The sequence below is a fragment of the Melanostigma gelatinosum genome (assembly GCF_949748355.1).
Source record: "Melanostigma gelatinosum genome assembly, chromosome: 5".
In the NCBI taxonomy this organism is placed as follows: Eukaryota; Metazoa; Chordata; class Actinopteri; order Perciformes; family Zoarcidae; genus Melanostigma; species Melanostigma gelatinosum.
Window position 1 is genome coordinate 15622273 of NC_136638.1, and position 16088 is coordinate 15638360.

Sequence of the window (16088 nt, forward strand, 5' to 3'; positions counted from 1 at the left end):
AGTGTTTCAGGAATTCTGGGGCAATTATTTTAAAACATGTAATCTGGATCAAAATGATCCCAATAATAAAATCTTCCTGTTTTCAGTCGAGGGCCAAAATGATCTCATTGACATGACCCTTGCATCCTCTGGTGTATTATTTAGACAGGAAACAAAGCGTTTGAGTATAATCATTTATTGTTTTCACTCATACTGTTTGTTGTAAACAAGAGTGAGGTGCAGACAGTGGAGAGATTTGTTTCATAGTACAGTGTGATGTTGGCTCAGGCAGTGGGGACAGTGTGTGTTGGGGTTATAAAGTGCAGGTTAAATGAAGTAAATAGGCTTTAGCTTGGGTTCACTCGATACAAATAATACCAGCGTGAACTTAGAATATTCCACATCAGCATCCAGTGATAAGTCTGAAAACAGTATTTTGAATAACTTCCCTCAATCCATTAAATGTATATTTCACTACATGAGAAAACCCTGAACATTTTGCTCTCCCGTGTCAGTATAAAAACACAAAACATGCACACGGCGATTATTTGATACATCTATACTTTGTATTTATGCATTACACGCAAACACTTTGAGCAGTCACATTTATACTGTAATCAGAGAAACAGCACAAGACTCATACAATATGCAGCCACCACCTCATAATAAAAACACCAGTCATTCATATGTTGTATTTCATTCTCAGGTTGAAGGCACTCGTACAGCCCTGGTGTTTAAGTAGAATGAATCAAAATAAAATGGGGGACATTGGTTCTTAACATACTGACATGATAAAGATTTTTAATTGAATATAATCATTGGCACATTGGAACACACTGTTTGGCAAACAGGCTTGTGCGATAAAACCGACCCCGACTTGGTCCGTGATGCACAGCTTAGATAAAGTTAAAACTTCCTCATGTCAACAACTAACAGAGCAATAAGAGACAATATGAATTGTTTTTAAAAACCATCTACCTTGGATTGGCAGCATACAGCCTCATATTTACAGAGGAAAAGAAATAGGAACACAGTAATTGCATAGATATCATCTCTGGAGTGGTGATGCGAGAGCTGAAGAAGGGAAGAGGGAACGAGGGGGGAGGGAGAGACCGGTAGGTCTGTGTGTGGTAGGATATGTTATGTAATAATACAGCAATGGCCACTGATAATAACTTCACCCATCGCATATCCTGGCTTTCATTGGTTTAGCAATATTACAGCAAGATCCTTTTATCAGCAGTGAACCATCAGCGATAACATTATCAACAGAGATATGCAATGAAACATAAATTAAAACTTTCATCATCTAAATAACCTAAAATATAAAGCCAAAGTGTATACAAAAAATCCCCCCCCCCCCCCACTATCTAATTCTTAATCTGCCTCCTTTTAAGGCCCCCCCACCCTCCTGTAACTCCCCGCTCTTCCATCTGTTTAGGGTTTGCTTTGACTGGCATCCGGCAGGCTCCGTGGCTCAGGTGAAACATCCACACACGCTCTCTGGTGGATCAGACCCCGCCGCCCTTGGCTATACATCCGCTGCACTGGAGATCGCCTCGGACTACCAGGCAGCTTTGAAAGCAACAAAGAAGAAGAAGTGTAGCTTTTAGAGCAGCTACATTTAATAAGAATCTCAACACCAGGCTCCTCTAAATCTTCTCAACGTACGAAATCAACCCTGTGTGTGTAGAACAACGTAACACCGTAAGGGCTTGAAAGAGACTGTCTCTCTGCTTCATCTACCTGTTCACGTCCTTTATCCTCATCACTGATGGACTGCATGAGGGAGAAGAGGTTCATCCTGCCGCTGCGATTAACGCTCGGAGAAACCTTGAGATGAGAAAGAGAAACAAGATGAACATCAAAAGATTTAGCGGAGGAGCGCCGTCTGCACCACAAAAAGAGACTTGTGCAGATAAGCAGCTTCAGATGCAGCGTGTGTGAGTAACGTTGTGTCAGGCAGTCTGCTCACCACGTGCGGCTCACTTATTGTGATAACAGGGGCTCCTGTCGGCCCGAGGCCCTGGTTGGTCTCAGGTTGGGGGGTTGGCTCTTCAAACACCTGGGTGTGTTTGGGAAGATAAAAGGATTGAACATAGAAACAATCTGCAGGATTTAAAGTGCTAATACCATAGAATTGATGCAACTATTTACCTCTATGTTCCCCTCTGGATCATCTTTTTCATCTGGGCTACCTGAATCTTTTTCATCTGGACTCTCTATATCCTCCTCCTCACCCAGCTCATAGTCATCATCCTCCTCCTCATCGTCATCCTCCTCTTCTGGCTTTCCTTCCTCCCCTCCCTCCTCGCGTACTGACTTTTGTCTTTGGTCTTTTGACTTTCGCCTCCAGAGTCTGCTGTGACGCTGCTGGCTACAAATGAGGAAGGAACATATGTCACAATCCTCACATGAGCACCCAAATAAAACAGCGGCAAATTCAAGAAACGCTTATATACACATATTCCGATCTGCAAAGCTTTTGCCACACAGATTATTCATGTTGGAGTATGGACCTTTGTACAGCACTAGGCCTAACACCATGCCTGACCTCGCATTTAGGATGCCGTTGTAAGTCTGCAGCTGTTTCATGAAGCCTTCGTTGGGCTTGATGATGGACCTGCAATCCCTAACATAGGCCAACGCCATATCCAGAGTCCAGTGATGCTGCTTCATGGCGTAGGCAATCACCGTGGAAGCAGAGCGAGAAACGCCCATCTTACAGTGCACCAACACGGCCTGTCCTCGTTTCCTGCAGTACACAGAAATCAAGAGAAACTCACTCAGTGGTTCAGAGCTTTTACTTGACAAACATCAGAAGGATAATTAACTGAATGGAAATAAGAGTCAACACTTTAAAATTGCTGGCGATGCAAAGCTAGGAACAAAGTAAATTATATAAAAGGAGTTGTTCAGCATTCTGAGAAATTAAGTCAATCATTTTCTGGCAGAGTTCGATGAGAAGACTGATTAATGAGCTTTAGAGGTGCTGGTGGGCACATTTTATGACCATTGCACAGAGCTACGCGAGCTGCTTCCAGCCGGTGTGGTACGCTAACAATCTCGTGGGTCCAGCTTCATATTTGGCAGACAGATGGTAGATTGGTGTCAATCTTCTCATCCAACTGTTAAACTTTTGCTTTGAAAGGACTGAATCTGCACTGGTCCGCGTAACAACACAGGAGGTCATCAAATCACCCTTTAGTATAAAGGGGGAGTTAGGCCTAGATCAGACAGAGCATTTCGAGCAGCTTTTAGTAATGGTTTAATGAGAGTGAGGCCTTTTGCACGCTGGAATGTGCTTAATGACACAAATGTGACAGTGATATGCTTGTCAACAGCTGTAATCTGCAAAGGACTGCACAATGCCTTTTCACAAGTTTGGATTTGATGCGTCTTCTGATGTTTGGGGTTTCAGGACTACCTGGCTGTGTTGATGAAGTTGTATGTGTCTGTCCAGTGAGGGAGCAGGTCGCTGGCTTCCACATCGTACAGTCTGATGTTCATATAAGTGAAGGACTCTGGGAAAAAGTTGTCAATCTCCCTCGTCACATTCAGAATGTAGCCCACGCTGAAAAACATACAGACACAGAGGTGACTCAGCGATACACAATGCACAATTCAGTATTACCCTTATCATGAGACAATGAGAAATAGACAACAACAATACACAGAGCTATAGACAAATGTTGAAGGTGAAGACACTGACTTGTTTTTCTGCAGCTCCTCAATGTTAGCTGCGTTCCACTCGGAGCCCTGGAACCAGATAAAGAAGTAGCGGTTCAGTCGAAGGCAGAGCGGACAAACAGCAAAGGGCCGACAGAGTCGTCTTCCCTATCGCTGTCAACACAGCTGTCCCACAAAGGGGAAGCTACGGTCACATGTCAACATCCTGGTGAAGGCTCACTTCCGTCAGCTTACTGACTAAAACATAAGAAAGACTTCTCACCATGCTGATATAATAAAAGCTCATTACTGTCTTTGAAGCTCACCAGGTAAAGGAAGTCAAATATTTTGGAGGGTTTGTCCATCTGAGCCATGGTGACCAAGATCTCATTGTCGATGTACTCTTTAAAGGGACTCATGTCGAAGCCTATCCTGGTCTCTAGGGCTGAGTGCACCTGCAGTGGAGAAGGAATGATACAGGCCAACACGCATTCTCTTATTTCTGTAACCTTTTATTTTCTTCCCGTGTGTCTCACCATTTTAGACGTGAGGTTGTCCAGGTCTTCTGTCCTCATGACGTCTCTCAGGTGCTCTTTGATCAGCCCCTCGTTGGAAAGTCTCTCTGCCGAACTACCCGTGCAAGAAAAAGTGAAACTTAAGCACAAGCTGACATGCGTGTGTGCTAGGAATAAAAGCAGACGAAAACATTGATTATATTTCCACATTCAGAGAAGTGAATGTAACTAAATATATCATGTACTAAACTCAACTAGAGTTTAGAAGTTTACTTACCCGTCTCCATAACTGTCCCTGCGGACCGACTCCAAGTCGTTCAAGACCTCCCACTCGTTGAGGCATAGGCGGTCCGACTCGATGTGCTGGTGGTAGTGCTGGGCCCACTCCAGGCCATTGCCCGGGATCAGCGCTGCATTGACCGCCCGCTCGCAGCACCCGTGCAAAGCCTGCAGCACTGACCTAACAGCAGAGAGGAGGACAGAAGACCATGTGTTTTTGAGGACACTAAAGAAAAGAAGCTACAGGAGGTTTAAAACGCGAGATTTAAAGAGAGGTAAGGCATGTAGTTGTTGATGAGGTGCTTTGGGATGTGATGTACGTCATAGTCAGGACATTAATGTTTTAACTTAACTCACCACATGGTCTGCATGGAAACAGGCTTAAAAATTCTGATATCTTCAGCTGTGGTCACGCTAAAACCGCTAAAATAAGAGAGAAATAAAGAAGTATGAGCGACAATTCTAAGAATGGATAACAGAACTGAGGAAGTAACACTGATAAGAAGCGCCACCGGACTAAAAGGAAGAAGGCAGAAAGGTTATTCAGTGTAAATGAATGATGACTCTTGTAAAGAACGCGGTGAAGGAAAATGTGAGGACAGCGAGTTGGAAGCGTGAACCATCCCGATGAGGGCGAACATGCTGGTGTGACATGGCAGCAGATCAGAGCGTCTTATTTTGACACTCTGCATGTGAAAGCAGATTAGTTGAAACTCAGCGGTCTACAGCAGAGCTCGACTGTTTTTAGAACTGCCAGATCTCAGTTCCACATCCTCCTCTAAGCATCGACGGCTAAGAAAAACACTGGAATGAGTGACTACCAGCCAAAAAAACACTAAGTCATTCTAATCAAAGCATAGCTGGATGTTATGGTCACAAAGATTTTCACTAAAAAACACGAGTTGGAGTGGACGTTTGGGGTTCTGGATGCACTACAACCCGCTAAACTCTCACGAACCTTTTCCTTACCGACACAGAAAGAAGCTAACCGTACTTTACTTTCATTTCACTGCAGAAACTCATGATCTCCATGCTTATGTAAGGGTCTGAGTGACGGATAGGAGCAGTTGTAATTCATGGAGAATGATTCAGCTCCATAAATAGAGATCATTACGCATTCACATTATCTCTGGCCAGATTCCCAGACATCAGCCTGCAACCGTCTGTGCTGCAGCCTCACAAACTCCTTGCTTGTTCGTTTACAGTTTCAATTTATTCCCCATTCCCCCTTTAAAAAAAAAAAAAGATTTCCTACCCGTCTCCGTCCAGATACACCTGTGTGTCGCTCCATACTGGCAGAACCAGGCCGATGGTGCACTGATCGCTGCAAAGAGGGCACAGAAACACAAGACCATGAAATACATTTGACTTTACAAGGCTAAACCAGAAATTATTAACGGAATGGAAATCTTATCTTTGAGACACAGTACACCTGCATATCTCGGTTACACACACCTGTCTGGGTTGGGGAAATCCATGCCCAGCAGGGTGCTCTCTTGTCTGTTGCCGAGGGTGGAGACAACGATCAGATACCTGACTCTGACCGAGCTGGCGGACTCCAACTGCACCGCCTGCATGACAGCGTGCAGAGGACGAGAGCAGCACAAAGGATGTGCGGAACAGAGAGGAGACAAAAGGGAGGGCAAGAGGAGTGAGGCCCAGAACAATTCATGTATTTTAAATGCAACATGTTGCAGTTTCCTCTCAAGTATAAAGTTAGCTGATTACATACAGTGAAAAATATCCTGTGCAGTATAGTTTCTTTGGCTTTCCTGGTAAAATCAAATCAGAAAAGTCAATGTTGTGTTTAAAGAGAAACACAGATACTGGTTATAGTCCACTTAAAGGATCTGTTCTATTTGCACATGTTTTTGCCCATTAACTCCACATCCTAGCAAACAATAACATCTTTATTCGACCAAGTTACACATTGATGCAATGGTGATGCAGCTGAGAGTAAAGTGGTGTATTCAAGTCCTGATGGGAAGCTATTTAAACACCTTTACCTGAGATATGATTATACAGACTGATGGAAAGGATTACTTTGCTAACCAGGCAAAATTCCTTCTGCTTGTAATTTTTCCACTTTTACTGATCTGCAACATGCAGGTAAACACGAGGCCTCACCAGCTTCACGGTATCTTCTGGTCGGAGCTGTTGAATTATGGCGTGAAGGTGTCTGCGCCGTCTGTCTGGAGCTCCACCGCCTTCCTTCACAGGAGACGGTGGAGTGGGAAAAGTCTCTTCATCGAGGCTCACCCGGTCGCCCTCTTCCAGCAGAAGGACTGCCCCCTTCACAAGGGCAAAGCTCTCCCTAAAGATGGATAGAGATCAGTTGGTATCATGCTGCTGTAATCCACAGAATCATTCTTTCAGGACTGTAATTCAAAGACAACACAGGTGTACATCTACCTTTTCTGAAGTCTCCCTCTTCTTTGGTGGCTTTCATCCTTAAAAAATCAAATCAAGTAAATCACAAGAAAGCCTCATCAAGAAGACTAAAATGGAGTTTTAGAAATATTTAGCTTTTCTTTGTGTGTGTGAGATTCAGTTTCTCAAACTTTTTTTGCGTCAATGAAGATTTATATAATATCGTTTTTTCATCCCATCGTATGTTCTGTACATTCCAGCAGACTGTACATTTCTGTTGATATATATATACTAATATTGTAATACACAATATGAGTAAATGTCCGTTCATGATGTTCCCAAAGCAGCACGTTTCTAACTAGACGAGTACTGAAGTGTTGACACACTAACACATTTCCTGGGAACATTGGAGGCAAGTGTGTGTGTGTGTGAGATGTCTTTCCTGTTGAGAAGTGTGGACACAAAAGGCTGGAAAAAATGTTCAGTAATTCCTCGGGTGAAATATGGTGCAACACAGATAAGGTGCAGTGGAAGACAGCCACACTGAGTGATATTAAGAGGGGAAAGGACACTAAGAGGTTTGGGGTAAAAACGGTAAAAATATATTGGTAGTGAAATTATAGAAGCATACGAAGTTAAGGCGAAATACAATGCAAGAGTGGGGAGGGGGAAGAAACGAGAGAGAGAGAGAGAGAGAGAGCGAGAGCGAGAGAGAAGTAGCAGTAGCAACAAGGGTTCACAGAGAAAGAAACTTGAGACAGTAACATTACCTGTTACGCAACTGACAAATCCAGACAGAGTCAAGAGAATAAGAAATTAAAGAGGAGAAATGGGCAGGAGCCAGGAGAAAAGATGAGGGTTTGAAGAAGAAGGAGGAAAAAAAAGGAGAGAATACAAGTTAAGATAGCAGAGTGATTAGATACTGTGACTAAATATGCAGGAAATGAGACTAGGACCCACAGTCAGGTCACTTATGGTTTAGTTGGCAATGACAGGCCTCGGATGTAAAGTTAAATAATCTTCATGATAGAGTGAAAGAATGACAGAAGATAAAGTTAGAAGACAGTTGACAGCTGATGATACAGTGCTTACATGATTATATGTATCCATTGAAAAGCTACAGAGGCAGTGAGCCGTTAGACAGACAAACGGTGATCCAACCACTGCAATGAATGTGAATGGCACTTTGATGAGGATGACTACATCTGTGGCATGTTAGGCCTGTAAGCCCACCAATGCGGTCACGTCCCTGGTAGCAAGTGAAAAACAAAACCGCCTCTTTCTCTTCCAGGCAAACGTAGTGATGAGGGACACATCCAGGAATGTCTGCTCTCTACATAGAGCGCAGAGCGTCCGGCATCAACAGCATCACATAGTTCTGAATCTCACTGTGTAAATAAAACTGAAAAAAAGAATAGCATATCTTAAGCTATGATGCAAAATGCACCAACTTGTGTGTACAGCATGGCGTGCGGATGAGTGAACTCACAGGAGCGGCGGAGATGGATGGGAGCCTGTGCAGTGTCAACAGAGCCATTGCAGAGTACAGCACTGTCTCCACTAAAGCTGGTGTTGAGGGCAGGCTCAGACAGGCTCGGCAGGTTTCCTCGGCCAAAAGTGTGCCGTGGGCGTGGCCAATAGAGGCAGTCTATCTCTGAAATGAAATGTGGATATTGGGGTTTGATTACAACTCATGAATAGGCTTTATATCAGAGACTCCTAAAGAGGCTGAGGAAATGAACTGTCCGCTTTAGGGAGTCCTATGAAGTAGGAGGAAGGAGTCGTTTCATAATAGTTTCACTGTTGTAGAGGAAGAGTTGGGCAATGTGAGGATATATAACATGGGGTATATGTATCAGTCACATCTCTAGTTGTGTTCGGCCATCCTTGCTCAATGACCTTATTGGATTTAAAGGATATGTTTGCATCAATGTGGCATGACGTGCCTTGATATTTTGGTAATGAAAAACATGTCAATATGTTCATGATACATACAAATACCACGGTGTAAACGATTTCATCCATCATCATGGTTGTCAATTTAATGTCATCCTTTACACTGGAACATTCCTTCAGCGCCACACTTGTATTGAGTACTTATTGTATGTAGACTATAAAAATAACCAAAAGTTTAAACAACCTAAATGACTAATTTAGTTATTTCTTGCGCTTGTTGCATAGGGTGTAATGATTGTTGATTAAGCATATAAGGAGCTGTCTCAGGTCATCAAGCAGAGTAATATTAGCCATTATAAATCTTAAGTTATATATATTGATCTTCTCCTAAATGGGTTGTGTGGCCTGCTGCCCATCTAACAGACACAGCTTTAGCTCGTGACATAAGTGGGTAAAAACAAAGAAGTGGTTTGACCCTCACTGACGAGCTGACTGCGGTTCGTTACTGCAACCACAAACCAGCAGCTAGCCTCTTACAACCAGTCCAAGCTAACAGCTGACGCTAACGTTAGCTGCAGCAAACATGAATATCCACACATTTATATTTCCTCACCTTTTCCAGACCGGGACCCCAGATCTTATTTCCTGCTTTCAAGTCTACTTGTTTGTTTCCTCGAGTGTCGAGTGTTTCTTTATTCCGCCCTCTGTCGCCTGTGAGGGAGAAGTCTTCACCGTTTTACAGCTCTGCGGCTGCACCATGGGCTGCACTAGAGGAGGAGTGATGACACCACTGAAGCAGCTCGAGCGCGAGGACGTGAAGGTCCGGGAGTGGCCAATGACGTCAGACGCAAAGACAGCGTTTGGGGCACGTTGACCCCATAAATGATCCACTTGCCACAAACAATAACAAAAGGGCTTATTTGAAAAAAATATTTAATTTAGTTACAGTTTTGGGATTTCAAGCTGGCTTATATAAGACGTACTTTAAACGACATTGTCCCCTCCTACTTTTTTATACGATCCCAGGAAGTGAAATCGGCAAAATGTAAACTTGTCGTTACTCGGATGTTGGGGGAGAATAACAAGATAATAAAACAGCCTTTTACGACTATTTAACAACTGACATCCTAATAGAGAAGACGAATTTTTTTTAATGTTGTCTCTGGCATTAAATTCGACAGTGTAAGATTCATAGTGTAAGAATACCAATAAAATACGTCCATCAGAGAAGATTATACAACCATGTATGTACCATGTAAGATTATACAACCATTATATGAACCGTCTACTTTCCACGCGCATGCGCAGTACTATGGAATCAAGTACTTCCTGATGTCCTATGGAGAAAAGTGGAGTTTTCTCACAGTGTTGAGCTAAACGTTCAAGGTTCAAATCTGTCTGCGTGGACGTCCGTCCTCCCCTCATAGTTATACCGTCTTCTGTCCGGAGAGGACATAACTCCATTTCGACTGAGATGCAGACAGTTGGAAAAGTCATGAAAGTATTCGTGACGAGGCGCATCCCGCAGGAGGGGATGAAGATCCTGTCAGCGGCTGGAGTGTATGCACGTTTGTAGCTTCTGTAGTTTCAGTCATCTTCATCGGCCAGCCTGTATCTCTAAATCCATCTCGTGCATTTGGTCCCTTTCGGTCTCTAAACAGGTGCGAGGTGTCTCTGTGGGACTCTGATGAACCCGTGCAGAGGGCAGAGCTTCTCAAAGGTGTGCAGGGGGCTCATGGTCTGCTGTGTCTGCTGTCGGACAAGATCGATGCAGAGGTTCTGGATGCAGCAGGTACTCGTAATGTGTGTGTGAGTGTGTGTGTGAGAGAGTGAAACTCGGCCATTGTACTGATCAATCAATATATTTACTTTCATTCAGCAGGTAAATGATATGATACAGGCTGTCCTGGGTACATAGTTAAATAATAACCATAATAACTTTATTTTTATAGCACCTTTTGAAACAAAGTAAAACAGTGCAAACATAAAATATAAACAATTACAAACAATGCCGGCAATTAAGAAAAAGCCGTACGATAATAGTGAGTTTTAAGAAGAGCTTTAAAGAGGATCTTATATAAGATATTATCAGAGCCTATAGTATTTTTGGGGGTATTTTTATGCTTTAATTTCAGATAGTAGTCGAGAAATGAAGACAGAGAGAGGCAACAAAGGTCCCCACTTCACTCTTCACCTCTAAGCTACCAGCCTCTACTTTGAATTAACGATTTAAGACAATGAAACATGAACAATTCTAATGATGTGAAACAGAGAAAAACAACACATTCAAACAACCAGAGTTTCTTTGCATTGTGAAATTAATATTCTATAATTATGAATTGATTATCCAAATTGTTGAAGATGAACTGTCTTTTGATCAGCTAATTGATCAATCCACTAATGATTCCAGCTCTAATTAAAACATTTCAAACATTAAGTGTCTAGAATGATTGAAGTGTTTCATCTGGTCTGTCTCTGATTCTAGGGCCAAACCTGAAAGTAATCAGCACCCTGTCCGTGGGATTTGACCACTTGGCGCTTGACGAAATCAAAAAACGGTAGCTCATGTTTATTAAAATATCCTTCCACTAGTAGGGTGATGTGTCAAGTGGCCTCTGAGTTAAATTGGTGTCCATTTCCAACAGTGGTATACGTGTTGGATACACTCCAGACGTCCTGACTGACGCCACAGCAGAACTGACCGTAGCTCTGCTGCTGGCCGCTGCTCGCAGATTACCAGAGGGAGTGGAGGAGGTCAAAAAGTCAGTCTCACCAAGTTCCACATTCACACTAATCACCGTCTAATTTGATTGAGGGACACAGTGGTCATATAGTCTCGTCCTTTCTCTCTCAGTGGAGGCTGGAGCTCGTGGAAGCCTCTCTGGCTGTGTGGTTATGGTCTGTCTGGCAGCACAGTAGGAGTCATTGGCTTGGGACGCATTGGTAAGGCTTGATGTTGCTGCTTCATTTACTTTGGCACTTTAAATTCATGATAATAGGATATATATCATATGACTTGATACTGTAGCCAAATCCAGTGTTGTCAAACCTAACCCCGACTAAGTGTAAGAGCTGCTGGTCGGTGAATAACTGGTTGTGCTTGTGTTCAGGCATGGCCATTGCTCGGAGACTCATGCCCTTTGGAGTGAACAGGCTGCTGTACTCTGGGAGAACAGCCAAAGCCTACGCTGCTGAGGTGAAAGGAGAGTTTGGTAAGAAAAAGGAGAGAAACGTACACAGTGAAAGGATGACAGAAGAAGTGAAGATCAAATAAGATTATAAAACTATGAGTGTTTTGGTCAGAAGGTCTGTGTATTTGATGCGTTTCCTCTTTTGTTCCTCCTGCTCTCCTCTGTTGGACAGTTCCCCTGGACACACTCCTGTCTGAGAGCGACTTCATTGTTGTTTCCTGCTCCCTGACGCCAGAAACCCTGGGCTTGTGTGACAAGGCCTTCTTCAGCAAGATGAAAAACACGGCAGTCTTCGTCAACTCAAGCAGGTGAACTTCCAAAGCATCGGTTTGGATGAGTGTGTAAAAGATGTCATGTATTTCTGACTCCGGCTGTGTTTTGCGGTTAAAATATGTAAAGATGAAGATGTGGTGAATTACTGGTTTTAGGGGAACTGTGGTGAATCAGGAGGATCTGTACGAGGCTTTGAGCAGCGGACAGATAGCTGCAGCTGGACTAGACGTCACAACACCTGAGCCACTCCCAACAGACCATCCTCTTCTGACGTTAAAAAACTGTGGTGAGTGGACAGGATGTGAAGCCTCTTTTCCCACTTTACCTCCTTGCGATTGTCTTTTTAATGGAATTTTCTGTCGTCTCCTTTCTTATACAGCGGTGTTGCCACATATCGGCAGTGCCACCTACTCCACGAGAGGCATCATGGGAGCTTTGTCAGCTCAAAACCTGCTGGGAGGTTTGCAGGGCACAGACATGCCCAGTGAACTCACCTTCTAGCACCTGAAACCTCCTCTGGTGCTGCAGTAACAGATACTAGTACTGTAGTTTAGGTAATGCTCAGACACATGTTTACATCATATCAGTGTTAACTTGATTTAGTTTCATCCTGTCACAGGTACTGAGTTTTAATATACAGTGGGCATTTTTGAGGAAGGAAATGCTCGCTGGGAGGTTTTGTCATCTCAGACGTGTACATTCAAGTTCTCCAAAAAGAGGCTAATGAACAAACTAGCAGCACTCCTTAATATTAGCTCTTATCAGAACACACTGCTTAGAATGACAGTTGCACTGGAAAAAAACATTTCTCATGTTCTGCTTGCCATAAAGGTTAGCGTTATACCTCTTAGTTTGCACTTTATTCAGATGTAAATGGTGTCAATCATGCTACAAAACAGTACAACGCTCCAGTTCTGTGTAAAATGTGATTTCTCTGAATAATAAAAAGTTATGGCCCAGTTTAAATATAATGCTGAGTGTGTGTGTGTTTAGAAATGTATTATGATCAAAATAGATTGACGATCAATAAAAAATACGATAAATAATTTATTCTTTTATCACTCAATGTCGTTTTTTAGCACCAGTCAAGGAGGATATTTTCAGTGCATTCACATCAGTTTGGCAACATTTGTATTCGTTCCATTTAATGGAATCATTTTCAACAAACAACATGGTTGAGAACATTAAAAACATAAAAAATGTAAGCATTACATTAGCTAATTGACTTTGAATTCATGTTGCATAAAATCCAAAATGAATCAGGGAAGTGTGTTGGGTAATAGATAATCGAGTTCACAGAGTACATTTTTTTTCAAAGAATTGCGTTGAGTCGTGTGACTCCAGCGTCTGTAAGGTGAGTGCAGGTCACAGCAGGGTATCTGCGAAACATGGATCCTCTTTCCAGTTCAGGCAGGTATTTTTCGAGTGCTTATACAGATGAGAGGACTGGCTGAAGCGTTTGCCACACTTTGGACAGGGGTAGGGCTTTTCTCCCGTGTGGACGCGAATGTGTTTCTTACAGTCAGTCAGGTTCATGAAGGTCTTGCAGCAGATTTTGCAGGCGTACTTCTTCTCCCCTTCCACCAACAGCACGAGGTCTTCAGCAGCTGCTTTCTTGCACTTGGACAGAACGTCCTCTGAAGCTCTGGTGAGAAACGGACGTTCAGCAGCGTCCCCCGCCGATGCCGAGGACCCATCTGTGCCTGCTTCCGATCCGGGCGGCACTTTAGGGGCGATGCGACGGAAGGTTGTCGCCCCTGAGCTTTTCCCGGCCCTGGAGGGTTGGATGAGGGAGGTTTCCAGACCGAGGCCTGGTCTGATGCCACTCAGGAACCCTGCTGAAGAGTTCTGGCTGGGCTGGAGGATGAGTGTGTCACTGAAACCAGGGCCCTGAGTTGGGAGAAGCTGCTGCAAGGGGACAGGGGTTACTGGGAAAACTAGTGAGGAATCAGAACACTGAGCAGAAGAGACTTCTTCTGAGTTTTGATACAGCTCCCCAGTATCACTGGCAGTGGCGGCAGAAGTGAGGCTAGCTAGGCTGTCTTCTTCCCCCAAAGCTACCAGTACACTTTCACTACTGGGATTGAGGAAGCAGGAAAAGGCAAGTTCTGACAGGCTGTCTAGGCCTTCACTGTCTACTGACCCGTCACCCAAATGTCCAGCCTCTCTCTGTGCGTCGGTTTGAAGATCTGCGCACAGCTGAGATTGTAAAGAGCGAACATCACACTCGGTTGGGCAGACTGTGGCCATTTTCTCCTCATTTAGTTGTGCGTCAAAATGGTCCGTGCAGTCTTGTGGTGGAGATAGAGGGGAATTGTTTGCTAGACCTGGGGAGTATGAGGTCAGGTTTTCCTTTTTCACCTCAATCATCATCTTTGGCTCCTCTCCCTCCTCCTCCCCTTCTTCTCCCACCTTTACTTTGACCACGGTGTCTCCCTCTGTATCTCCACCCTTCTTCCACGCAGCTACACCTCCCATGCTGCAGTCCGATTGGCTCGGCAGCTGGACCTCCTCCAACTCTCCCTTAGTTGCTTCATATTTCTCCTCCACCTCCTCCTCCTCCTCCTCGCCTCGGCTCTCCCAGAGTCCGTACGTGATCTTCAGGCAGTCTGGGGACAGCAGCTCCACTCCACCCTCCTCTGCACTGACGGTGCTTCTAGTTACAGTAGGTGAACACTCCTTATAGTTTCCCTCAGCCAGCCTGCAGGACCTCTTTCTGCCACCGAGCCCGTCCTCGTCAGACTTCCTCTTGTGCCTCAAAGATGGCGCAGCACTCTGCTCCCCACTGATTTGACCCCTCATCCCCTGGTCTTCAACCCCACCAGACTGACTAACCTCCACTCCCACTTCCTCCTCATCCATGCACTCCATGACAGATGTGGCCTGTTGCAGCAAGGCCGACGATGGAAACTGCTGCTGCTGCTGTTGCACTGACCTCCAGCCTTTCGGGGGCGATGCAGGAAAGTTTTGCCTGGACAGGTGGAGCTTGCAGGCCTTGACCACAGTGTTGAGATGCAGGTGCGATGCCGCCAACAGCACATCCATCACGTTGGAGGCCCCCGGAGAGAGGGTGGAGGTGTAAATCATGTCGAGCAAGGTGGAGAAGGCCTCTGGGGTCACCACCTCCGGATCTAGCTCCATCACACTGGGACCCCCACCTCCACCGAAGTCAGCCCCTGGTCTGCCCACCTCATCACCACTGTCATTGGAGCTCAGAAGAGCCCTGAAGTGGGAGCTGCATGCGGCCAGGATGGAGCTGTGAGCCTGGAAGCTCTGGCCTCCAACCACCACCACGCAGTCACACAGCTGAGCATGGAGGCGCTGGTGGTTGAGCTGCTTGAAAATATGCTGGAAATGACCTGGGAAGTCCATACTAGGCGGTGGGGTGTGTTGTTATTTAATAGCACACGTGTTATTTTTGCAGCATCCGTTCCGCTATTTGCAATACAATATCACAACGAAGGTCATCGTCAGGAACAACGCTGTCAAACGCTTCTTTTTATCTGCTGAAAATATCATCCGGCTGACAGGACGGTGACATTTCTCAGGAGCTTACCTCCGACGTGAAATGTATTGTCTGTTGTCGCAGGGTTTCCGACAGATGCTCTGGAGTATGGGCGGGCCTGGTCCAACAAAGGATGCGGCGCGGTCTCAAGCTCAGTCTCCGAGAACAGCCGGATATCTGCACAGCGGTTCTTCTCCTGCTAACTCAAATATAATATACAAAAAATGTTACCTTTTTTATGGTTATTATTCATGTTACTGTTTCAGAGCGCTTACACTATCAGCCGGTTTAGCCTCCACTGTCGACGCCTCCATCGTTTGTCTCGTTCGGCTTCAGAATAACACGACACCGCCCCCAGGTGATGATCTTGTGGAAGTGCATTTAAAATTTAGCTCCACCTTTTGTCATAGC

The 16088-nt window shown here is 44.6% G+C and overlaps 3 protein-coding genes across 4 annotated transcripts; 1 reads left to right on the forward strand and 2 right to left on the reverse strand.

Annotated features, from left to right (window-relative positions):
* Positions 1–1367: 1367 nt before the first annotated feature.
* Positions 1368–9459, reverse strand: LOC306777984 (protein phosphatase Slingshot homolog 3). Of its 2 annotated transcripts, XM_079269301.1 has the most exons (17): positions 9322–9459; positions 8302–8466; positions 6855–6892; positions 6570–6756; positions 5898–6013; positions 5698–5766; positions 4800–4865; positions 4441–4623; positions 4185–4278; positions 3975–4103; positions 3692–3738; positions 3407–3553; positions 2534–2734; positions 2137–2356; positions 1955–2044; positions 1726–1812; positions 1368–1554 (listed from the first exon to the last, which is right to left on the reverse strand). In XM_079269301.1, the coding sequence occupies exons 2-17, from the start codon at positions 8347–8349 to the stop codon at positions 1417–1419; spliced, it is 1860 nt and encodes a 619-aa protein (XP_079125427.1). In that variant the 5' UTR covers positions 8350–8466; positions 9322–9459; the 3' UTR covers positions 1368–1416. The 2 variants fall into 2 exon arrangements, with proteins under 2 accessions (XP_079125427.1, XP_079125428.1); XM_079269302.1 differs by lacking the exons at positions 8302–8466; positions 9322–9459 and adding an exon at positions 7905–8018.
* Positions 9460–10036: 577 nt separating this feature from the next.
* On the forward strand, positions 10037–13172 carry grhpra (glyoxylate reductase/hydroxypyruvate reductase a). The gene is made up of 9 exons (XM_079268912.1): positions 10037–10268; positions 10370–10500; positions 11194–11266; positions 11354–11470; positions 11563–11651; positions 11819–11920; positions 12072–12207; positions 12328–12458; positions 12552–13172. Exons 1-9 carry the CDS (start codon positions 10183–10185, stop codon positions 12671–12673), a joined length of 987 nt encoding a protein of 328 aa, XP_079125038.1. The 5' UTR covers positions 10037–10182; the 3' UTR covers positions 12674–13172.
* Positions 13173–13537: 365 nt separating this feature from the next.
* On the reverse strand, positions 13538–15870 carry LOC306777867 (zinc finger and BTB domain-containing protein 5-like; the record flags this gene model as incomplete). The annotated part of the gene is made up of 1 exon (XM_079269174.1): positions 13538–15870. Exon 1 carries the CDS (start codon positions 15542–15544, stop codon positions 13538–13540), a length of 2007 nt encoding a protein of 668 aa, XP_079125300.1. The 5' UTR covers positions 15545–15870.
* Between the last annotated feature and the right edge of the window lie 218 nt (positions 15871–16088).